At 49.0% G+C, this 24652-nt stretch overlaps 1 protein-coding gene across 1 annotated transcript in view; it reads left to right on the top strand.

Moving 5' to 3' along the window:
- Positions 1 to 24652, top strand: part of PGR (progesterone receptor) — a 697443-nt gene that overhangs the window by 644070 nt on the left and 28721 nt on the right. The window contains exon 7 of the mRNA XM_085621437.1: positions 1271 to 1428. Within this exon, the coding sequence (XP_085477563.1) occupies positions 1271 to 1428 (158 nt within the window). The remainder of the gene's footprint in view (positions 1 to 1270; positions 1429 to 24652) is intronic.

The following is a 24652-nucleotide window of genomic DNA, read 5'->3' as shown; positions in this document are numbered from 1 at the left end:
AGCACCCTGCCTTTAGAATTGAAAGGCCTGGCATAGGGGTGACTTATAGGTTTTAAGTGTAGTGACCTCGGATATAAGGAAACTTATAGCTTACACCAGCTTACAGAGGCTGCTATGGCAGGCCTATAGTCACAGTTTGAGAGGTCTCTCATGGGTGGCATAATACATGCTGCACCTGTGTCCTTGCTATCTTGGTACCATATACTAGTGACTTATAGGGGTATATGGGTAGCTAATTGTGGCGGTACAGAGAGTACTTACCATGTGAATTTTAGGGAGGAAGCACAGTCACTGGGGTCCTAATTAGCAGGATCACAGTCAGACTATTCAAAAACCATACTGACACCCACCAAAAGTGGGAGCAACCATGAAAGCAGATCCTACTTTCCTACAGACAACACCTGTGTGAGATCAGGATTAAGATACTCATGGGAAGACCCACTCCGGATTGCCTGTCCCAAGGGGTGTGTAAGGATATGGAATGGATGAGACATGCACAGCAGTGCTGACTTGCAAGTCCCCAGGGAAACTCAGGGGAAATCATACAAAAAGCAGAAAAATGTCAAAGCTAAGCGTAGGGAGCAGCTGAAAAAGCAAACGACCAAAGTATGAATGCTTTGAACCATATCACAAACTATAGCAGTAACACTCACTAAGCCATTGTCAAGGAAAAGCACTTCTCTGGCTGCTGAGCAGCGAAGAAAGAAGAACTGAAAGAAGAACTGCTTTTCCTTGAAGCTGACTTTATCCGAGGCCTATCCAGTTTGATTGGTGGATCTTTCAATTTGCTTGGACTCAATCGGGATGAAGTCCTTCGCGCTGTTGTGCTTATTGGTCGTCCTTAGCTGCTGAGATATATAAATGAAGAAAGTTAAGCATAATCTGAAGCTCCTGACATAAAATTTCAATTTGTGGTGAAGTTCCTCCAGCAGACGCCCACGTTCCCACGCGCACTTTTATGTTGGTTGTTAACAGAAATTTTCAGACCCGAGACTATTGAAATAATATAGAGTATCTTTGTTGAAGCGGAGTGCTCCAAGCGAGACATTTTTCAAATTGGCTGCAGAATATCGCAGAATTCTACAAAGATTTCTGCAGTTTTCCTATGTATTTTGATAACTCTATGTAAAACATAGTATTACGTATTAACTTAAAAAAAAAAATTGATGAATAGAGTTGTATATTTAGTTTCAAACGTCGTCCACATGTGTTGTCTAAATGAAGATGCTTGATTCATTTTAAAATGAACACAACCTGTTTTGTCTTTTAGTTCCATTAGAAGGCCTGAGAAGTCAAAATGTGTTTGAGGAGATGAGAGGAAGTTACATTAGAGAGCTAGTAAAAGCCATTTGTCTAACACAGAAAGGAGTTGTGGCGAGCTCTCAGCGGTTTTATCAACTTACCAAACTCATGGATTCCATGCATGAAGTAAGATTTATATTATGTGTTTAAATGTTTTAGTGTATGACAATAGAACAGAATACAAATCATACTTATTAAGATATATGCCCAGCTCTTTCAGAAGTGTTCACAAGGCTCCAATTTCTGTGTTAAAAAAACAATACCTCCTTCTTCTAACTTTAAATTGAATACCTCCTTCCCTGTGTGGAAGTCTTTGTATTTATCTTAATTGTGCATTATTAACAGTGTGTTTAATTGTAATCTGCACTCAAATTCACTTGTATATACTGATATGCTACTATTGCCTTTGAAACAATTTTAATATGGCTTGTTGCAGTGTATTTGTCTGGCTTATGCTACCTAGGCCTCAATGCCAACTTTTTCATAATGAATGTTACATTCACTGTTTATTATTTCTGCAGCACATAGCCAAGCAAGTCATGTTTGTTTATTTTTGGATGACATCATTCTCGAAGACTCACTAGCGAGTGCTCCATAATGTGTCTTTTTTCCAGATATCTCTTCTACGTGCACACATTGTTGCATTCATTTAAACGGTTCAATATTGTTTTTGTAACTAGTTTGTGCAGACTCCTCTGGATGACATTACATCAGTGGGGGCTGAATATTTATTTAGTGGGTTAGTGTTTGAATGGTGAGGCTACATGACGATTTTAAAAAGTCTTTTTTCTCACTGGTCGAAAATATATTTATTTGCTCCAAATTTAGTAACTTCTCATTTTCTCTGCTTGCTATGGGGAAATTTCCTGTATAAACCCTCTATTTTGGGGGTAAGCCAGAATCTTTTGGGTACTACTAAGGATGCAGTCTGATTTCTCACTTATTTTGATTCTTAATTGAGTCTATGCCTATTATTCTGAATTGTATAATTATCAAGAGCCTTTATGGCAATTATTTGTATGCAATAACTAAAACTTGCTGCATCAGCACTTTAGCTAGCCTCTATTGTACCTTTATCATTTTTGTAAATCTTTACACATTTCTAATTCTGCCCTAGAACTCACTTATTCAGCCGCCCCCTTACATGACTGTTTTTTGATATGTTGATTTGCACCTTATCTTGGGAAACAATGCCTCCTGAAATTGAGGTTACCACCGCCTGATCCACCCAACCCATGGGCGTGCTTTTAAGATGTAATATTTTAGCGGTACAGCGTGCCTGTGCACTCCTAGTTGCTAAAAAAATACATTCAAGGTCAAGAATGAAATGTTATTTACTTTAAAAAAAAGTTTCATCACATGGTATACATTTCAATCTACCCCTCCACTCCCCAGCCCCCATTGGCTTTCTAACCTAGATGAGCATTGTAGAAAAGTAGGATCTGCTTTCATGGTTACCCCCATTTTTTGCTTGTGTCAGTATCTTTTTGACCTATCCTGACTGGGATTCTGCTAATCGGAACTCCAGTCGTGCTTTCTCCCTAAATTAACCATGGTACGTTCTTTTGTACACCCGCAACTGACTACTGGTGTACCCTTGTAATTCCCTAGCATATGGTACTGAGGTACCCAGGGCATGGGTACATAAGGGGTCTCCCGTGGGCTGCAGCACGTATTGTGCCACCCATGGGAGTCCGCTTAAACTGTGACTACAGGCCTGTGTGAGCTGGTGCTTGCACCTCTCACTACAGATAAGTTTCCCTATATCTGAGGTCACTGCACTTAAAATCTATAGGTCACCCTATGGCAGGCTCTTCAGTCTTGAGGGCAGGGTGCTTGGTTATAAGTGTGAGGGTGCCCCTGAATTAGCAGAACACCCCTACATATCCAGGAGTTGATTCTACAGGCTTCATAAGTGTGGTCTCCCAATTTTATACATATAGTGGACATCACTGCATTTAGTATCAAATATGTTGGAATCATACCCCAACGCCGATTCCAGTGTTGGAAGTATGATCCCATGTACTGGGGGCTCCCTTGTGGTGCTCCTCCTGTACTTCCAGTAACCGCCATTTTTGGGTCTGACAGCAAGCTAATGCTGCTGCTGACCACTCACACGATTCTGCCGTCCTTTTGCTGAGCCAAGCACAAGCATGGTAAGGGTAGAAAAATAGGTTTCCTGTCACAGGGAGGTGTGATTACCTCTCAGACAGGACTCAGTGTATTGGGCTATGCTGAGGGTGCTTGCCAGCACCATCAGTCTGCGTTGGTGCCCCCCTTGCATACTCCAGTTTGAGCCGGTTCAGGGAACCTTTGGCTCCCACTCTGGTGCGAAACTGGACAAAGGACATTGGAGTATCCTCCCCCTCTGTCTAGCCCTTCCTCTGGGAGGGACCCCTGAGTTGTTCCAATCCTTTCTAGAGGGTACTTAAGTGCTAAGTCATGGGTGGGCCTTGGATTTGTTGTGGGACAAGGATCAAGACTGAAACTACATCACTCTTCGACTGTCTGAACACTTTGACTTCACTGGACTTTGCCTTCAATCGAGACTGCATCAAGATAGACTCTAGCTGCTCCTGGTCTTGCTGTTCTGCAAGTCTTCTTCATCATCTGTGTCTGTGCTTCTTTCAGGTTCTTAAACAGACCTGTGGGCATCAAGGACACCCAAAGTAATCTCCCTTGGAGTGAAGGAGTCACTCCCCTGCATTTGCAGGCACTGAAACAAAGCTGACCAGTCTGCTGCTCCTGTAATCGTCCTGACTTCTTGAAGCTCAGCAACACAGTTGGTGGTTCTGCAACTCCCTCGAGGCCAGAACTGTCCTCTCTGCAATTTTGAAGCCAGTATTCAATGTCTGAACCGCTGAGACCGAACCCCTGTGCATCACGTTGACTTGCCATTGCCAATGCTTGTTGGCTCCGCACTCCAGAGATCTTCGGCCTACAAGAAGCTCCAGCCTCCAGCTTCTCTTCCCTCCAAGCTCTGCGCCATCAGCGCTGATCCCTTGAAGAGAGCTACCCCTGTCAAGTTTGACAGACTTTTTTTGACTTTTTGTCAACTTTGTTAGTGTGTAGGTGTGTGTCATGTCGAGTAAGATGGCTTCGGACTTCAAGCTGTGAGGCGCCTGGTCACGGACCCCGGTCTGGTTTGTCTCTAGTGCCTGGAGCGCAACCACAACTCTAAGTCGTGCTCCGACTGCCGGGCCATGGCGCCGAAGGCTTTAAGGGAGCGGTCTCTAAAGCTTCTCATGGCCCGGCACCCTGCACCTCGTCGATCACCGCGTCTTTCTCGATCCCGGTCTCGGTCGAGAGGAAGGTCCGAGCACTGCTCCGGTGAGTCGAAGTCCATTTAATCAAAATCGGCAAAGTTAGATAAGAGGCGCCACAAGAAACACAAGAAGTCGAGCCAGCCTGCCTCATGGCACTGTGGGGGAGCCTCGGCACTCAAGGGCCCGCTCTGCTGAGCGGGCGCCTGGGTCAACTCCATGTTTCCCTCCCTTCCCGGGACCGGAAGCGACCCCCACCCAGTTCAATGAGTTTCATGATGCCATGTGTGCTACATTTGGGCTTCCGGCGCACCTCCGGGCCTCACAGGCTTGAAAAATGGAGGGGCCCCCGTGGCTCGTGTACTGGCGGCTCCAGCCTGGACACCACGGCCTCCGGGGTGGACCCATTTCCGGGTCCAGAACAATGCCAGCCGCACCACCTAAGCGACCTTCCCCTGCATCGTGCCCAGCGCAAAGGGCCTCAGGGTTGCCGGCGCCCTCCTTCGGCGCCTCCCTGGTTCTCATTCCTGATGACACAGAGCCGGTCGGGCATCCTCCAGCGACGAGAGCGGTGCTGACGGAGCGGCACGGCTCCATGCCGTTTACCCTGCCTTATTCTGAAGGTTGAGGGTTTGAGGAAGAGGATTAGGAGGGGTAGCAGGATCCTTTATAAATCCCGCATCACCAGGATACGGACTGGTATGAGGAACTGGGTGATGCCAGTGGGCTGGGCACCTCCCCAGATACTGACATGCTTTCCCTTCCTACCCGGGCTATGGAGGAGGGATCATCTTTTGCTATGGTTTTGCGTAGGGCTGCAGAGGTCCTTGACCTGCAGCTACCTACAGTGGCGGTCATGAGAGAGGTCCTGCAGCCTGGGGTCTTGAGTTCAGAACTCCTACTGCCCTTTAACGAGGCATTAACAAACGGCCTCATGAGTACTTGGTCCAAACCCAGCACAGGGGCTCCCGTAAATAGGACGATCGCCCGCCACCATCGCCCAACCCCAGGCAGCCCAACTTTCCTTACTACCCATCCCACCCCCCCAAAGCTTGAGGGTCCAGGCTACCACTTCCCATGGGGCGTTCCCTTCCACACCCCCGGACAGGGAATCCAAAAAACTGGAGAGCTTTGGGAAGAAAAAGGTTTTGGGCTGTTACATCCATTCAATATGGGATACTGTTGCGCAAGTGCTGCCTAGGGTCTCGGAGAAGGACCGGGCCCTACATTCTCAGGCCATCTCAGACGGAGAGGCGCAGCTAAGTTCGCCATCAGATGTGGCTTGGACACAACAGATTCACCAGGTAGAGTGCTTTCCGTGACGGTGGCAGTTCGCCGTCATGACTGGTTGAGGGCTGCTTGTTTTTCAGGGGATGTCCAGGCCTGGACCTGCCCTTTGAAGGCTCCCATCTCTCTGGAGACAAGGCGGATACTGCCCTTGAGCGCTTTAAAGATTTGCGGGCCACGGCCAAGTCTTTGGGCCTCACTGCTACCCCAAGGGCTTCATCTACCTTTCACTCCTTTCGTGGCTATAGAAGGGGCTACCAGCCTCACCAACCCTATTCCGGCCAGAGACCCCCGCAAGTTCAGCAACGTCTGCGGGTTCGTGGACGCGGCTTCCCCAGCCTCGTGGGTCGGGGAACCAGAAGTCGGGCTAAGCCACTGACCCCTCATCCACGGCAAAGCCTTCCTAGTCCAATCTTCTAGGACCACACTCGTCCAGTCGGTGGCAGAGTACGCCATCACCACCACCACTGGCAATACATAACATCGGCTAGGTGGAAGGTACTCCGAAGGCACTCCCCCTCTGCCTATGCCTCCAGTACACGATCAGCTGACGAGGGATAGCCTTGCTTTACTCTGCGAGAAAGTCAAACCTCTCTTGTCCAAAGGAGCTATAAGGAGGGTTCCTCGGCCAGAAGTAGTCAGTAGTTGCTATTCCCACTACTTTCTGGTCCCGAATGATAGAGGCCTGAGGTCTAGACCTCAGAGACCTCATATACTTCCAGAAAAAAGAGAAATATAAAATGCTCACCCTGGCTCAGGTCCTGTCTGCCTTGGACCCGGGAGACTGGATGGTAGTGCTGGACTTGCAGGATGCCTATTTGAATATCCCCATCCTGCCTGCCCATTGTCGCTACCTGCGGTTTACAGTGGGTTATGAGCACTTTCAGTTTGCCGTGCTCCCCTTCGGCCTCACCAGTGCCCCTCAGGTGTTCACGAAGGTAATGGTGGTGGTCGCAGTTCATCTGCGGAGATCAGAGGTTCCAGTCTTTCCCTATCTTGATGACGGATTGTTGAAGGCAGGCTTGGCCCAAAAAGTTGTCTCCCACCTCCAGACTACGGTGAACCTCCTGCATTCGCTGGGGTTCACTATCAATGTGCCAAACTCACACCTGACTCCCTCCCAGACGCTACCTTTCATTAGAGCAATTCTGGACACGGTGCAGTTTCTGGCCTACCCTCCCGAGCGACGAGTCCAGGATATTCAGGCTATGATACCGATGTTTCAGCCTCTATCCTGGATCCTGGTGAGAATGACTCTGAGGCAGTTGTGCCTCATGGCCTCCTGCATCCTGCTTGTGACCCACGCACAGTGGCGCATGCGGGCTCTGCAGTGGGACCTGAAGTTCCAAAGGGCACAGCTCGAGGAAATCTCGACTTGCAGTGGTGGCTGATGAACCTCGATTGGTTCCAGGGCAGACCCCTCTCCCTTCCCCACCCAGACCTTAAAGTAGTGAAGGACCCATCCATTCTGGGATGGGGCAGCCATCTGAGAGAGGTCGAGATCAGAGGACTCTGGTCTCTGGCAGAAGCCAAGCTCCATATCAATCTGTTGGAGCTGCGGGCAATCCGGCTGGCACGAAAAGCCTTTTTCTGCAGCATTGAATCTTTCATAGATTCACGTGCTTGTATCTTTTCAATCGTCATGGTGGGAGTCTCGCAGCAGTTAAAAAAGAAGTACCATAGAAGTACATAGAAACCACAAAAAGGAAAGAAAAACTTTAACATTCGTCAGCATCTTTATGTAGGTCCAAACTTTGACCAATCAGAGACCAGCCCTAGACCTCAACTCCCCAGCAGAGCCACCAGACCTCAAATTTCTAACCGCATGTCGTCTGTAAGGGAGTCTCCCTGAGCTCTGCTGAGTTTGTCAGTGAGTGAACTGTTGACCCTGCTAGAATTCAGCTCAAAGTATTGTCTTTCTACCTTCTTTGCTTCAAAGATTTCAGAGGGTTCTAAGAAGAGGCTTTTTTAGGCCCAGTAGATCCTGTGAGAAGCCAAGGCTTTTTTCTGAAGATCCACACAAGGACTGTCTTTATTGCCTTTTCCCTAAACGTACAGCCAAGGACTGTAAATACTACCAAATCTTTTCAGCAAAAACTCTAAAGGATAGAGAGGCCAGATTGTAGTTATGGCTCCAGAAGAAGAAATCAAAATCAGAATATGCATCTGATGTTTAAAAGAGCCCTGGGCCATCCTCAGCTGAGAGGAAGCGTAAAAGTGAGAGCGCTACCTCACTAAAGGCTGATTCAAAGAGATTAAAGGCAGAGAAATTCTCCACTGCCGATAAAACAGCCCTTGAGCTTAAGGAATCAGGCTTGAAGAAATCCTCTACTGCTTCTCTGCCTGTCACACCTCTCCAACAGGCTTCGTCGAAGAAAAAAGCACCGTCGACAGACCCGTCGTCGAGGACTTCCACTAAATCCCTGACTTCTATGGCGACGACTACATCGTCAGCCCCCGTGGTGATGGCATTGTCGACGAACACGGTGACGACGATTTCCTTGTCGACGGCATCATCGACGGCTTCAATGGCGACGACATACACTGTCGACGATTGCGTCTACAACTTCGTTGACGGGAACACCGTCGACGAGGGCGTCAACAGCACCCATCGACGACAGTGTTTAAATCACCCTCTCGGGCAGGGTCAAGGACGATCACTATCAGGCGTCTACCGTCGTCAATGGCGTCGTCGACTGATCAAAACAGGACATTAAAGGTTTCCATTTGGTTCCAAGTTCACCAGGCTTGTCACCTTTACCTAAGATATCACCGTTGCTTCCCTCTCACCTTCTTGATACGGAGGAATCAGGGGATGAAAGTCTTTTTGGCCCCGCTTACGGCCCCTCACAGCTCAGAGTTAAATGCCAGGACACTGATGAGGAGGAGGAGGTGCAAGGACAGGACACTTCAGAATATATAGAGGGGGATTACTCATTCACGGGTCGCTCTCAGGCCCAACGATACGACTCTTTCCAAGAGCACTATCCTTATGAGGCTTATGAAGAGTGTCAGGAAGTTCAGAGTTATTCCACGCTGGTGCCAATCTCCCTGGTCAGAGACCTTAGGCATATGTTAAATGACTATATTAAAAAAATTCCGACTCTCACGCCCCGGTTCCATTGATGCCCGGCGGTTTGAATATTCAAGTTGCTCCGCCTCCACCAGTAGTTACTCTGCCGCCTGTTGCGCAGGTTGAGAGACAGGCTCCTCGATGCATTACAATCCAAAATGATTACATCGAGAGTGAGGCAGATGATCAGCCCGAAGAGGGTGAGCTCACTCAGGGACCGGACCTACATGGTCAAGAATGGGATGACTATGTGGCTCCATCTTCACCATTGCCTTTCCCCCCCTCCAGCAACTTCCCTCCCCGGGAGATATTGGGGGCTTTCATGAAGTACTAGAGAGAGCCTCTAGAAGATTCGATTTGCCTTTGCCTGTGGTACAAACCGAATGTTTTCTTTATGATTTTAAGAATGCAACAAAGAAATCGGTTCGATCCATTCCGATTGTGGATTCCATCCGGAGTGAAGGTTTGAAAATTATGAAGAACCCAGCCTCCGTTCCTGCTGTGTTACCGTGGATGGGAAAAAAATACAAGGCACCTGATTCTGCTCCGGCGTGTTTAATTGGTCATCCTTATCCGGATTCAGCTATAATGCAGGCTGCACAGAGGCGTTCTAGGAATCTACAATCTCCTTGCTCGGTGCCTCCAGACAGGGAAGGCAAACACCTTGACAGCATTGGCAAACGCTTCGCTACTATGGTCGCTACTGCTATCAAGGCCTCTAATTCCTTACCGATTTTGGGGAGGGACGACCGTCAGTTATGGTCAGATCTGGCTCCTCTTCTCGAACACCTTCCTGAGGATAAAAAGAAAGAAGAAAAAGAACTCCTGCCGGAGGGTGCTAGAGGGTGTTCGGAGGTGATTGATTCTGAAATGGATTTCTCTTTGATTGCTTTCAGGCAAATGGTAGGTGCCGCAGTTCTTTGTAGACAGGGCTGGCTTATGGCAACGTCCTTCCTCCCTGAAGTTCAATCGAAAGTTCTGGATATGCCCTTCAATGGGGAAAATCTGTTTGGAGAGCAGGTAGATGAAGAGCTATAGGGCATCAAAAAGGATGCTGAGACCGCACGTTCCTTAGGCACATTGCAACAAAGGCGTTTTCAGTCCTTTTGTTGAGGTAGAGGAAGAGGTCAGTTCCAGCAAAGACCGTCCTACCAGTCATACAGATATCAACCATATTCTAAGCAGAGTTACAGACCACAATACGGAGGACAGCAATAGCAGCAATTTCTTGCCTCCAATCTGTCATACAATCAGCAATCAGCTAGGCGCAAGCCTGCAGGACGAGGAAAATCGCAGGATTCCTCAAGATGGTATTGACGTTTGTCTTCCGCCAGCTACCTCATCGTTTTCAGCCTCTACAGTCCCATCAGCTCTCTCCATTTCTAAATCAATGGCAAGCCATCACGAAGGACAAATAGGTGCTGGACATCATCCAACACGGCCACACCCTAGAATTTGTCCACAAGCCTCCTCGAACTCCACCTCCAAGAAGAACGCATCATCATTATCTGTTCTTGTTAAAGCAAGACATTTTGACTCTACTAATAAAAGAGGCGATAGAAAAGGTGCCTTTCAGACAACGAGGGAAGGGCTTTTATTCCAATTTCTTCCTAATAAAGAAAAAATGCGGGAAATAGAGACAGATAATGGACCTCAGACAGCTGAACAAATACATCAAGAAACAGTTGTTCAGGATGTTGTCCCTTCAAGAGATTCTATTATTAATAAACTAGGGAGATTTTCTAGCGTCCCTCGATCTCTTGGACCCATACTTTCACATCCACATTCATGCAAAGCATCGCCAATTCCTAAGGTTCAAGGTTGCTGGGGATCACTTCCAGTTCAAGGTTTTGCCATTCGGCCTTCGCTCAGTAGTGGCTTTTCTGAGAAGGCTGGGAAACCAGGTTTACCCTTTCCTGGACTACTGGCTAGTGAAAAGAGCTACATTTCACTCTACCAGAAAATCTACATGGACTTGTCAGTGGCTCTTCAAGTCTCTGGGGTTACAACTCAACGTAGAGAAGTCGCAATTGATTCCAAGCCAGAAGCGTATTTTTCTAGGGACGTTACTGAACACCAAGTTGATGAAGGCGTTTCCCACTTCAGAACGGAAGCTCAAGATAAGGCGCTTAGCAACCCTTCTGTGCGCAAGAGAGTCCACTTCTGTGAGAGTATTCAAATCCTTCCTGGGGATGCTGTCATCCTGCATCCCGTTGATTCAGAATTATCGGCTGCACATGAGGCCTCTCCAGGAGCAATTAGACATGCAGAGGGTTCAGGCGCACGGCACATTCGAGGACATCATCTCTCTCTCTCACATAATGAAGCAGGCTCTGTCATGGTGGGAAAAAGAAAAGCAATATCTCTCCAGGCCTCTGTTTTCAACCAGCACAGCCTTGCTACATTATGCCAACGGACGCTTCAATGGACGGGGGCGCATCTCCAGGAATTGCAAATCCACGGAAGATGGTCGTTTAAGAAACGTTTTTGCAAATCAATCTTTTGGAACTGAGGGCAATTTTTCTGGGACTGCAAGCTTTTCTTCCAAGAATCCAGGGATCCTCTGTTCTGGTAAGAACAGACAATACCACAACAATGTTCTATCGTGCCAAACAAGGGGGCAGCAGGTCTCTCACATTATCAGAACAGGCCCAGGAGATTTGGATGTGGCTAATTCAGCACAACATAATGTTGTAAATAGAGCATGTTCTGGGCGTGGACAACGATTGGGTGGATTTTCTAAGCAGAATCAATTCCCAATGTCACGAATGTGAGTTAGACGTGGACCAGCTGCGACCAGTCTTCAAACTGTGGGGCAATCCAAAACTGTATCTTTTCGCAACAGAAAGCAATAGGAAGTGCGAAAGGTTCGCCAATAGGTTCCCTCAGAAAAACTCTTGGGGGAACGCTCTGCAGATGCAGTGGATGGGGACGTTCGCCTATGCGTTCCTGCCTTTTCCCCTCATCCCAAGAGTATTGAGCAAGATGAAGAAAGAACCATGTCATCTCTTTCGCATTGCTCTGGCATGGCGGAGGCAGTTTTGGTTGACGGAGATTCTCCTGTGTTCGATATCGCGGCACATTCTCTTTTCTCCACTGCCAAACCTACTCTCAATGAACAACGGTCAGAATGTCATTCCTCAAATAAAATCTCTAAGTTTGTCAGGGTGGAACCTCACGACTATGAATTCACAGATTTAGACATTCTCTCCAGATTGCAGGTCCATCCTCCAACGGGCCAGAGCCTCTTCCACTAATGGGTCATATGCTGCAAAATGGAAGAGATTCTGCCATTGGTGCGCGGAAAAAGACTTACATCCTTTGCTCTCAACCCCGGAACAGGTTTTGCCTTACCTACTTCACTTAGCTAAGTCAAAATTGTCTCACTCATCAATCAAGGTACACTTGGTGGCAATTTCCAGGTTTTGCAGGAAACCAGGAGAACTCTCCTTGTGGTCAACAAGAATTGTTAAAGAATTTATGAAAGGCCTCTTCAGGGTTTTCCCTCCCTTAAAGCGCCCTGCAGTCCCATGGGAATTAAACACAGTACTATCCCAGTTGAAGAAATTGCCTTTCGAGCCCATACATAAGGCTGATTTAAAATATGTTTCATGGAAAACGGCTCTCCTTTTAGCCCTCACATCAGCCAGAAGAATCAGTGAAATTCAGGCTTTCACGGTAGCTGCACCTTTCCTTCAATTCCGACAAGACAAGCTATTATTGAAACAAATCCTCAATTCATTTCTAAAGTTCCAACTTCTCTTCACTTGAATGAACTAGTTCTGCTCAACACGTACTTTGGAAATCCTTCAACTGCCGCTGAAAGAGCATTGCACTCTTTGGACTTAAAGCGATGCATCAAGTTCTACATTCATAGAACAAAGACTTTCAGAAAATCGGATCAGCTATTTTTTTCCTTTACTTTGCCAAGGAAGGGCCAAGCCCTTTCGAGGAGCAGTATTGCACGTTGGATCTCCTCTGCAATTGTTTTCTGCCATAACAAAGCTGGAAAACCTCATTCTGCAAAAGTGTCTGCGTACTCCACAAGAAAGATGGCAGCTTCTACAGCCCTCTTTGCCGATATATCTCTTCCAGACATTTGTAGAGCAGCAACATGGTCTAACGTGCATGCATTCACCAAGCACTACTGCCTAGACTCGGCATGGAAAGCGGATGCTGCAGTGGGTCAAGCTGTCCTGAGACATCTGTTTGCTTAAGGTACAGTTTTTGTATCTATCACTTCTATTTATCTCGTGTATTTGGTTTTTCACAGATTTATTTGCTATTTAACGATTTACTTGGATTTCATGATTCATATGTATTGGTATGTTTGAATATGTTCATTTTTATTGCATATGAAGGTCTTCGCCTTGTCGCAAATTTAAGGAATGACACTGATAACTACCCTGATACAAGCATGTGAATCTATGAAAGATTCAATGCTGGAAAAAAACAAGTTACTGACCTGTATACTGTGGTTCTCCAGTATTGATATCTTTCATAGATTCACATGCGGCCCTCCCTCCTCCCCGTCTAGGCTTGCCACTTCTGATCTCATGTTACTTCTTAACCTTAGCACACTCGTGTGCGAAATCTGAGGTCTGGTGGCTCTGCTGGGGAGATGAGGTCTAGGGATGGTCTTTGATTGGTCAAAGTCTGGACCTATATAAAGATGCTGACGAATATTAAAGTTTTGCTTTCCTTTTGGTGGTTTCTATGTACTTCTATGTACTTCTTTTCTAACTAACGCAAGACTCACACCATGACGACGGAGAAGATACGAGCATGTGAATCTATGAAGGATATCAATACTGGAGAACCACAGTGTACAGGTAAATAACTTGTTTTTTACCATCAATAAAGAGAAGACTCGTTCAAGTGTCCACAGACAACACTACCGCTAGTGGTGCTGCAACAAACAGGGTGGAGTGGGGTTGTGGACCCTCTGTCAAGAGGCCCTGCGCCTGGCTGGAACAACTGGGCATTTTCCTGGTGGTTCAACACCTGGCTGATTCGCTGAATGCCAGGGCGGACAAGCTCAGCCGAAGGTGCCTGGCGGATCACAAATGAAATCTCCATCTGAACGTGGCATGAGATCTCTTTCAACAGTGGGGAGAGCCATAGTTAGATGATCCCATGTACTGGGGGGCTCTCTTGGGGTACCACCCTGTACTCCCGATAAGGGCCTTTCAGGGTCTGACAGCAAGCTAGTGCTGCTGCCGACCACAGACAATATTCTGCCCTCCTGCTGTTGAGGCAAGCTCGAGCAGGGGAAGGGAGAACAATAGGTTTCATGTCACAGGGATGCATGACCGTCTCCCAGACAGGACTTAGTGTATAGGGCTGGAGTGGGTGCTCTTGCCAGCGCCACCAGACTGCTTTGAAGAGCTCATTTGGTGCTCTCCTTGCATACTCCTATTTGAGCCATTTCAGGTAACCCTTTGTTCCCGCTCTGGCATGAAACTGGACAAAGGACATGGGAGTATCCTCCCCTCTCTCCAGCCCCTCCTCTGCAAGCGACCCCTTCCCTAGGGCACTTAAGGGCTTACCATTGGGTAATTCCTTAGATTCGTCATTGGACAAGACTCAAGACTGAACTACGTCACACTTCGAACGATGGACACTTGCACTTCGCTGGACTTCACCTGGAATCGAGACTGCACCAAGGAAGACTCCTTCTACTTCTGGTCTCGTTGTTCTGCAAGTCTTCTTTGTTGTCTATGTCTGTGCTTATTCCATGTTCTTCAGCAGACTTGTGGGTATCAAGGACACCCAAAGTAATCTCCTGTGAAGTGAAGGAGTCACTCCCCTGCATCTGCAGGCACGTCAACAAAGCTGACCGGTCTGCTGCTCCTTATCTCCCACAGACTTCAAAACACAGCTGGTGGTTGTGCAACTCCCTTGGGACCTGTCCTGTCCTCTCTGCAATCTTGAGGCCAGTATCCCTTGTCAGAACCGCTGGGACCAAACCCCTGTGCACCGCATCGACTTGCCATTACCAAGGCTTGTTGGCTCTGCACGCCAGAGATCTTCGGGCTCCAAGAAGCTCCAGCCACCAGCATCTCTTCCAGCCAATATCAGCGTCCTCACCTCATCCTTGGCACCGTGGGCCTCCTTCTTTGCTGAGCTGCTCGAGGTGCTCTTGTGACTCCTGTATTTTCAGCCTATGGGTCCTCTTGAGGATCTACTCCTTCTTCAGTGGGGTCATCTGCTTGCACGAGCCTGCTCTGACTCTCCTACCGTTGGTGAGTCCCTTGGACCTTGCTGGTCCCAACGCTGCACCTTCACCGTTTTTCATGTCTTTTGCTGATGCCAAGGCTTGTTGGTGGTCCTGCCGGACACCGACCCCCTGGTTCTTGAGTTCCGACGTGGTACAGCTCATAATTGGCTCCTGGTCTTCTACATCGTCGCAGGGTCCTCACAGCTACAGCAACATGGTCATCGCCATCACTCCTGCATCTTCTGTGATCAGTGGTCTACCATGCCTCCTGGTCACTTCCGAGTGCCAAAGACTCTGTCCCCTCTGCTTGCAGGATCTCCTCTTCAAGAATCCATCCTTGGATTCCACTGGACTCTTTCACCTTCCTCGCCAGCTGCATCTTTTCTGAACTCCTCTATTGTGGTCTATGTCGGTTTCAGACTTCACTTCACACCTATGCACCTGGTTACGCTGGTGTAGGTATCCTGGTTCCAGGGGTATCCATGGGTGGGGTGACTCTCCAACCTTCCATCTTCCACTGGGGTTTCTTCAGGGTTCACTGGGATGGGTCCTTCTTCTTGAAAACTGCAACCGCAACTTTCCTATTGACTTGCATTGAGTACGCAGCTGTGTTTTCACTTTGCTCACCACCTCCATGGTGTTTCTGGGTACTTACCACGGGTGGTTCCTTCTGTCCTAACCTGTTTTGCTGAGCATTTCAGAGTCTGTGGGATGTCAGGAGCAGCAGACCGGTCAGCTTTGTTGGGGTGCCTGCAGATGCTTTGTGTGTCCTTGACTCCCACAGTCCTGGAAAAGAACAGCAAGACCAGGAGCAACAGGAGTCTTCCTTGGTGCAGTCTCGATTCCAGGCGAAGTTCAAGGTGCCCAGATGGTTGAAGTTAAAGTGGTTCCGAATTTGAATCTCGTCCCATGACCAATCTGAAGAGCCACCCTCAGGTAAGGCCTTAAGTACCCTAGAGAATGGGTTGGGACGATTCAAGATCCCTCCTAGAGGAGGTGCTGGACAGAGGGGAGGATACTCCCCTGTCCTTTGTCCAGTTTTGCGCCAGAGCAAGAACCAAGGGCTCCCTGAACTGGCTCAAACTGGAGTATGCAAGGAGGGCCCCAAATTGCCCTTGAAAGCAGTCTGGTGGCTCTGGCAAGCCCCCCATCTCCAGTCCAATACACTAAGTCCTGTCTGGGAGGTGGTCACACCTCCCTGTGGCAGGAAACCTTTTGTTCTGCCTTCCTCTGCTCGAGCTCAGCTAAGTAGCAGGAGGGCAGAAATGTGCCTTGTCGGCAGTAGCACTAGCTTGCTGTTAGACCCTGAGAGGCTGGTACCAGTAACACAGGGGGGCACCCTAGGGAAGCCTCCAAGTACATGGGATCCTAAATCCAATACTGGAATCATCGTTGGGGTAGGATTTCAATATGTTTGATACCAAACATGACCGGTTTCGGTGCAGCCAGTATAGTTAGACATCTCATAATTGACTTGATGTCTTCTATATGTATTAAATGGCTGCCCTAACTTACAAAGCCTGGAAAATCAACTCCTGGGTTTGCAGGGGCACCCTTGTGCTTCTAATCGAGCACCCTGCCCTCAGGCTTCAAGATCTGAATGGGGATGACTTATAGGTTTTAAGTGAGGTGACCTCAGATGTAAGGAAACATATCTGTGGTGAGGGGTGCAAGCACGGTTTAAGTGGACTCTCATTGGTGGCATAATACATGCTGCAGCCCACGGGAGGCCCCTGGTGTGCCTATGCCCTGGGTAACTTAGGTCCATATACTAGGGACTTACAAGGGTTCACCAGTAGCCAATCGTGAAGACACAGGTTTTTCTGAAGGAGCCTGCACCCCTACAGGTCATCAAAGATAGTCAGTCAAATTCTTTCCATTCGGAACTAGAGGTTACGCAGGCTCTGAGTTGTTGGCAGCCTGGGGCATCATAACTCTGAAGGGGTTGAAATTCTGGTGCAGTTCGACTCACTTAAACATGCTGTAATACGATGTCTTCCAGGGCTAAACCCATGTGATTGTTTTTGTATCTCTTTCTTCTCTGCTCTTGTTTCATGGTCTGGGCCTTGAACTAAATATATACAACCACCACCACAGATACCAACAATACCACCAATACTACGACCAATGCCACCACCACCAATTCCACCACCACCAATACCAGTACCACCACCACCACCAACACCAATACCACCACCACCAACACCAATACCACCACCACCAATACCAATTCCACCACCATCAATATCACCACCACCAAGACCACCACCAATACCAATGCCACTAACTCAGCGCCTCTCGCTCACTAGTCATAGCAGGGGCACTGTATGAGGCCAGAGCTGCAGCCAAGAACAACCCTACCTCCCTCCATACCTGCGATAAAGCACAGCCCGCCCTGCACCAGGAGGTAAAGCCAGGGTCCTACTACAGCTGGAGTGTTTTTATTAGGCCAAAGATAGCTATGACATTACGCAATGCCACACTGCACACTCAAATCACGGAGAGGGCAGGAAATAGCCCCCCTCGTTATTCCTCCTGAGCCACGACAGTGTAATCACAGAGCGAAAGGTATTGGAGCGCTTTGTTAGTGTTTATAGCTCGGATCATTTTTAACTCCCACTTCACACTTTGTGTCTGTGTAGTTGACAACACTTACACATCTTCTTCACTGCACTATTTATCACTACTTTGAAGACGACGCAGGCCGGCTTCTTCCTCTGGTATTTACAATCTAACAAGCAGTCGAGAAGGCCCTTTATTGCAATGCAATAGGTCTCGCATTTGCGATACTTTAAGCTATTAGTATTGTAAATGACAATGCCTTTTATTTATTTTTTAAAGCCCAAAACATAAATAAAAGGCATTGTCATTTACAATGCCAATAGCTCAAACTTGTGTGAATGCAAGACCTATTGCATCGCAAATGCTTGTTTAAAAAGGACATAGAAAGGCTATAGATTCTATAGTTCAGTGCTATGTCTATCTATTGTTCTTTTGCACAGTGCTTTCTTATGAAACCGTGGGACTCCCACTTCGACGACGGAGAATGATTCAAGCATGTGAATCTATAAAAAATACAAATTCTGGAGAACCACACTTACAGGTAAGTAACTCATTTTCTTTCTCTGCATGTGGGTGAGTGGGTCACCACTTTAAAATTGCATATTTACTTTATTGTATGGTTTATATTTCTATATAACTAGTGCAGATTCTTTATGCACCTTGTTTACTTCAGCATGTTTCCCTGCCAAACTATGTACCAGAGCCTGCTTTGTCACCTTTTCCATATCTGATGGCTAGTCTGGACAGTTATTTGGTACAAATCACCTTGAATTCCACATTTCCCTTGTTTTTCTTCAAATTTGTGGCAGCGTTTTATCTGGTTATTATAAGAAAAAACTCTATGATCTTGTTGGTTTGGTTTAGTAGGGCATGAGGCTAGTGTTGATTGAGATCGTTCCTCAGACAACTCAGAAAGGAACCAATTATATTTCTCTAGAAGTTGCTCTGCGTCATAGGATCTTAGGTAAACTCATAAACATTACAACTTGTTGCTCCCAACAAGAGATCCAGGCACACTTCTTCAACACACACACGCATGCATGTGTGTGTTCAATGAATTCTTCTAATAACATATAAGCTGTGGCTTCTTACCAGCCCAATTTACTTTATTTCAAACGTTTTTTTACTCCATTTTATGAGAAACAACATCAGATGTGGAGAAAAAATCCTAATAATACACAGAAAATCTTCTTGCAGCATAAACCCCACATGCTATATTTAAATTAATCTAGAAACATGTTGTAAATTAAGTAAAATGCGGTCATATAACACCAGTCTTGCAGATGTTTGTACAAAAGGTCAATCCTTTTAAGAATCCAGCAAACTTATCTATTCCATTAAACCTTATACTAGCAGTTTCAGCATCGACCACTTATTTTCTCCCTGCCCGTGATTTAATTTATTTTCTTTTGATGTTTTAAGTGTTTCTTGACAGGAATTTTGATTTTTCAACATCGATGGACAAGAATAAAAGTAATAACCCGGCTGCAGAGAAAAAAGGTGGTGAATGACCCACATATCTTTTGTATGGTGTATTTAATGAATTTCGGACTGTGGAAGCATGACCCTTTGCCAGAAAATGTCCTGGAGCACCCTGAAGGACCATGCGTGCACTGTTCTCAGTAGTAGGTTGGAAGATGACTTCAAGAGGCAGAATATCTAAGACGCATTTAGCTCCACAAAAGTGAGCATTAGGGGCTCCTTCTATTGGACCCAGAATCCCTATATTTCAAGATTTTTTTAGAAGGGGGATGACCAGGGAAAGGAATAGGTATAGGAAAGACTGCTACTCCAGACATGGGCAATGTGCTTGATCAACATTGAGCATTCCAATTTGTGATGGATACTTCAAACTGCAAATTGCTCACTTTAAGAATATACCCAGGAGCCAAACTGGATTGGGAGAATTTTCCCTCCAATGCTCCTATACACTGGGTAGGTGATGCAATGTGGTTCCGCGATTATTCTATACTGCCCCGTAAGAGAATTAATGGAGTTGTGCTGTCATCTGTTCCACTTTGTTCTGTCCCCTTCTACACCAATGTGCTCTTTGACACGTATCCGTAGCTCTGAGTCCAACTTGTTGGTTTTTCAATGACTTTAACAAATGAACAGTGTTCCAAGGATGATATTTCACTCTCAAAACCACTGGATTCAATCTGTGCTGTGACTGCAGGAAGCAGATATCATGCAGTAATTGTATTCTCATGCACCTGAAGATTATCCAGGCACAAGAGGCAAAACATTGCCAAACATAAAAAGACTGCTGTCCAAAAATAGGACCTATTGCAAGTTGCAGGTTCAAGAAATGGGTATCGCGTGGGATGTCCCATTCCTGCTCAAAGTCAATCAATCAATCAAGGCCTTTACAGAGCGCGCTACTCACCCGGACGGGTCTCAAGGCGCTGGGGGGGTGCTGCTACATCTCGAAGAGCCAGGTCTTGAGTAACTTCCTGAACGTGAGATGGTCCTGGGTCTGCCGAAGGTGGGTGGGGAGGGAGTTCCATGTCTTGGCAGCCAGGTAGGAGAAGGATCTTCCTCCTGCGGTGGTTCTGCGAATCCGTGGGATGGTGGCGAGGGCGAGGCTGGCGGATCTGAGCTGGCGGGTGGGTGTGTAGAACGAAAGGCGGTTGTTGAGGTAGGTGGGGCCCGAGTCGTGGAGGGCCTTGTGTGCGTGGGTGAGGAGTCTGAACGTGATTCTCTTGCTGACCGGGAGCCAGCGTTCTGTATGCGTTGTAGTTTCTTCTGTAGTTTGGCCGTGGATCCCGCGTTGAGGGCGTTCCCGTAGTCCAGTCTGCTCGTGACGAGGGCCTGGGTGACCGTCTTCCTGGTTTCCGTGGGGATCCATCGGAAGATCTTCCCCAGCATGCGCAGGGTGTTGAAACAGGAAGACGTGACGGCGTTGACTTGATTGATCATCGTTAGGGAGGAGTTCAGGATGAAGCCCAGGTTGCGTGCGTGGTCCGTGGGCTTGGGGGTGGTGCCCAGAGCCGGGGGCCAGCAGGAGTCGTCCCATGCGGAGGGGGATGAGCCGAGGATGAGGACTTCTGTCTTGTCCGAGTTCAGTTTCAGCCGGCTGAGTTTCATCCATTCCTGGCGGTGGCGGGGCCGTTGGTGAGGGAGAGGATCAGCTGGGTGTCGTCAGCGTAGGAAATTATGTTAAGGTTGTGTTGACGTGCGATGGCTGTGAGGGGGCTCATGTAGACGTTGAAGAGGGTGGGGCTGAGTGAGGATCCTTGCAGGACGCCACAGATGATCTTGGTGGACGATGATTGGAAGGGGGAGAGGCGGACTCTCTGTGTTCTGTCTGAGAGAAAGGAGGTGATCCAGTCTAGAGCTCCATCTCGGATTCCGGCGTTGTGGAGGCGAGTGGTTAGGGTGCGGTGGCAGACTGTGTCGAATGCGGCCGAGAGGTCAAGGAGGATGAGGGCGGCAGTTTCCCCGTTGTCGATCAGGGCTCTGATGTCATCAGTGGCTGCGATGAGGGCTGTTTCGGTGCTATGGTTTGCTCGGAAGCCAGACTGCGATGGGTCGAGGGAGCCGTTGGTTTCGAGGAATGCGCTCAGCTGCTTGTTGACGGTCTTCTCGATGACTTTCGCGGGGAAGGGGAGGAGCGAGATGGGGCGCAAGTTCTTGAGGTCGGTGGGGTCTGTGGTGGGATTCTTCAGGAGGGCGCTTATTTCTCCGTGTTTCCAGCTCTCCGGGAAGGTGGCGGATGCGAAGGAGTTGTTGGTGATGTTCCGCAGTTGGGGGGCGAGGACGGTGTCGGCTTTGTTAAAGATGTGGTGTGGACAGGGGTCAGAAGGGGAGCCGGAGTGGATGGTGTTCATCGTGCGGGCGGTGTCTTCTGTGCTTACGGTGTTCCAGGCACGGAGGGTGGTGGTGGCGGTTGTGGGCTCGGTGGTGGGGTGCGTCATCTGGGGGCCGAAGCTGTGGTGTATGTCGGCGATCTTGTTGTGGAAGAACAGTGCCAGTGAGTCGCAGAGGTCTTGAGAGGGCGTGATGTCGTTGTTGCTGGCGCTGGGGTTGGAGAGCTCCCTGACGATGCTGAAGAGTTCCTTGCTGCTGTGGTTGTTGTTGTCCAGTCTTTCTCTGAACGCTGCCTTTTTGGTGGAGCGGATCAGTCGGTGGTGTTTGGTGATGGCGTTTTTGAGGGCTGTCATGTTCTCTGTTGACTGGTCGTTGCGCCATGCTTTCTCGAGGGTCCGGCAGGATTTCTTGGAGTGTATGAGGTCGTCGGTGAACCACGGGGCTTTCTTGCTGCTGGTTCTGGTGGGGGGGTTCTTCAGTGTGGCCAGGGTGTCGGCACAGACGGTGAGCCAACGTGTGAGGTTGCATGCTGCTTCATTAGGGTCTGTGGTGTGGGTGGGAGGGTTCTGGCTCAGCGAGGTGGTGAGCTGGTCTGTGGTGATCTTGGTCCAGCATCTTCGGGGGATCTGTTGTGGGCGGCGATGGGTTGTTGTTTTACTGAAGTTGAAGTGGACGCTGCTGTGGTCTGTCCAGTGTAGTCCGGTGGAGTGGCTGAAGGATATGTGGTTGCTTGAGGAGAAGATGGCGTCAAGCGTGTGTCCGGCGTAGTGGGTGGGGTGACCATTTGCTTGAGTCCGAGGTTGGCGAGGTTATCCAGTAGGGCAGTGGTGTTGCTGTCATTGCTGTTTTCCAGGTGGAAGTTGACATCTCCTAGGAGGATGTAGTCTGAGGTGGCGAGGGCGATCGGGCTGATGAAGTCTGCGATGGCTTCGCTGAGGTGAGTGCGCGGTCCTGGGGGCCTGTAGATGAGGGTGCCTCTGAGGGTGGTCGTGGGGTCAGTGTGTATCTGGAAGTGGAGGTGCTCGGCGGTGGTGAGGGTGTCGTTGGAGTTGGTCGTGACGCGGATGGTGTTTTTGTGGATGATGGCGATGCCTCCTCCTGTTTGGTTGGTGCGGTCCCGTCTGGTGATCTTGTAGCCGTCCGGGATGGCTATGGCGATGTCGGGAGCTGAGGAGGCGTTCATCCATGTCTCTGTGAAGAAGGCGACGTCCGGTGCCGTCATGTCCAGGAGGTTCCAGAGTTCGATGGCGTGCCTGTGGATGGAGCGGGTGTTGAGCAGGATGCATTTGAGGTGTTTGGTGTTGGGGCCTGGTCTGGCAGGTGCGGTGCTGGTCCGGAGGCAGGTGAACTTGCAGGCTAGGCAGGTGAATGGCCCGTGGGTGCGTTTCGGGCTGGCTGGGTGGCAGGCGTTGGTCTGGTCGGTGTTGAGTGCGAGGAGGGTGGCACTGTCGTAGGTCAGACGGGTGGGATGGCGTCGTTGGCGACCAGGGGTCCTGGTGCTGGGCGCGGTCCAGGCGCTGACGGGCGCAGACGGGCTTGCCTTTGGCGCGCCTTCGGTGCGCCAGCGGCGCGGCCATGCAGCGGTCGCCATAAGAGGGGAGGAGGGGTCAGCTGGGAGGCGGGAGGGTATGAGCCAATGGGAGCAGGGGGGCGGGGCCGCATGGGAGGCAGAGGCGGAAAAGACAGGAGCGAGAAGAAAAAAATCAGTCACTCAGTCAAACACCAAAAGTCACTCGTTCATACAGGGAACAAAATGAAAGGGGGGCGGGCAGGCACACTCATGCAGTCAATATGGGGTTACAGAACGAGAAGGGGGGGCGGGCAGGCACACACGGGGCACAGAGCCCGGTCGGCGAGCGCGCAATCAGGTGAAGCGCTGAACTGGCGGGACACAGCAATCAAGCAGGCGGAGCTGCAGCGGTGGAGAAGTGACCTACCCGAGGGTCAAGGGTCACTGTCTCTGCCGCGCAGCGGTCGCCATAAGAGGGGAGGAGGGGTCAGCTGGGAGGCGGGAGGGTATGAGCCAATGGGAGCAGGGGGGCGGGGCCGCACGGGAGACAGCGGCGGGAAAGACGGGAGCGAGAAGAAAAAACAGTCACTCAGTCAAACACCAAAAGTCACTCGTTCATACAGGGAACAAAATGAAAGGGGGGCAGGCAGGCACACTCACGCAGTCAATATGGGGTTACAGAATGAGAAGGGGGGGCGGGCAGGCACACACGGGGCACAGAGCCCGGTCAGCGAGCGCGCAATCAGGAGAAGCGCTGAACTGGCGGGACACAGCAATCAGGCAGGCAGAGCTGCAGCGGTGGAGAAGTGACCTACCCGAGGGTCAAGGGTCACTGTCTTGCAGTAGGTTCATGAAACACCATAAGCATAATAAGACCAAACAGGACTTGACCCCATTCTGTCACTTGAAATCTGGCAAGAATGCGCAAGGGCACTAATCAAAGGGTGACATCCCATAAAAAAAAATCGTCTCTGATAGGGTCCCAAAGTGTATCCCAACACTTCCCCAAGCTGTTGACTCCGTAGCAAATTTCAGCCTTAAAGGAGGCCATGGTGCTGCTTTTTCAGACACTTCCAGCTCCCTCTGGTGCCTGTCCTTGACTTCTGCTGGTGGGCTCTTCCTCAGCTCCAACTCACCCCTATAGGATCCATTCATGGGCCTGTTCCAATGCTGGTTTAAGCTTTTACTCCTGCCCCAGGGTCAATCTATGTCTATGTCTAAGAAGTGGTATTTGTAGAGCACAGCTGCTTCTCCAAGGAGTGTCCTGGCGCTGGATGCAGTAGGGACAGGGGGGAGATTATGGGCTGGGCTGGAGAAAAACCAAGTTTTCAGCTTTTTCCGGAACAGGGGCATAGACTTAATGCTTCTGATGGTCAGGGGTAATTTGTTGCAGAAGGATGGGCCAAGGAAGGAAAGGGCCTTGCCCCCCAATCTGGCCTTTTTAGTATGTGGAGTGATGGCTAGGAAGAGATATGAAGAATGGAGGTTTCTCTGTGGGATGCAGAACGAGATCCTGCGATTAAGGTAGCCAGGGCCACAAGAAATGTCTTAAAGATGATTATTTTCTTACTGGAAGCCAGTGGAGACTCCTCAGCAGGTTAGACATGTGAGCATTACGGGAGAGC

This window comes from Triturus cristatus, chromosome 8 (assembly GCF_964204655.1).
Source record: "Triturus cristatus chromosome 8, aTriCri1.1, whole genome shotgun sequence".
NCBI lineage: Eukaryota > Metazoa > Chordata > Amphibia > Caudata > Salamandridae > Triturus > Triturus cristatus.
This window is presented reverse-complemented; position numbering and strand designations above follow the sequence as displayed.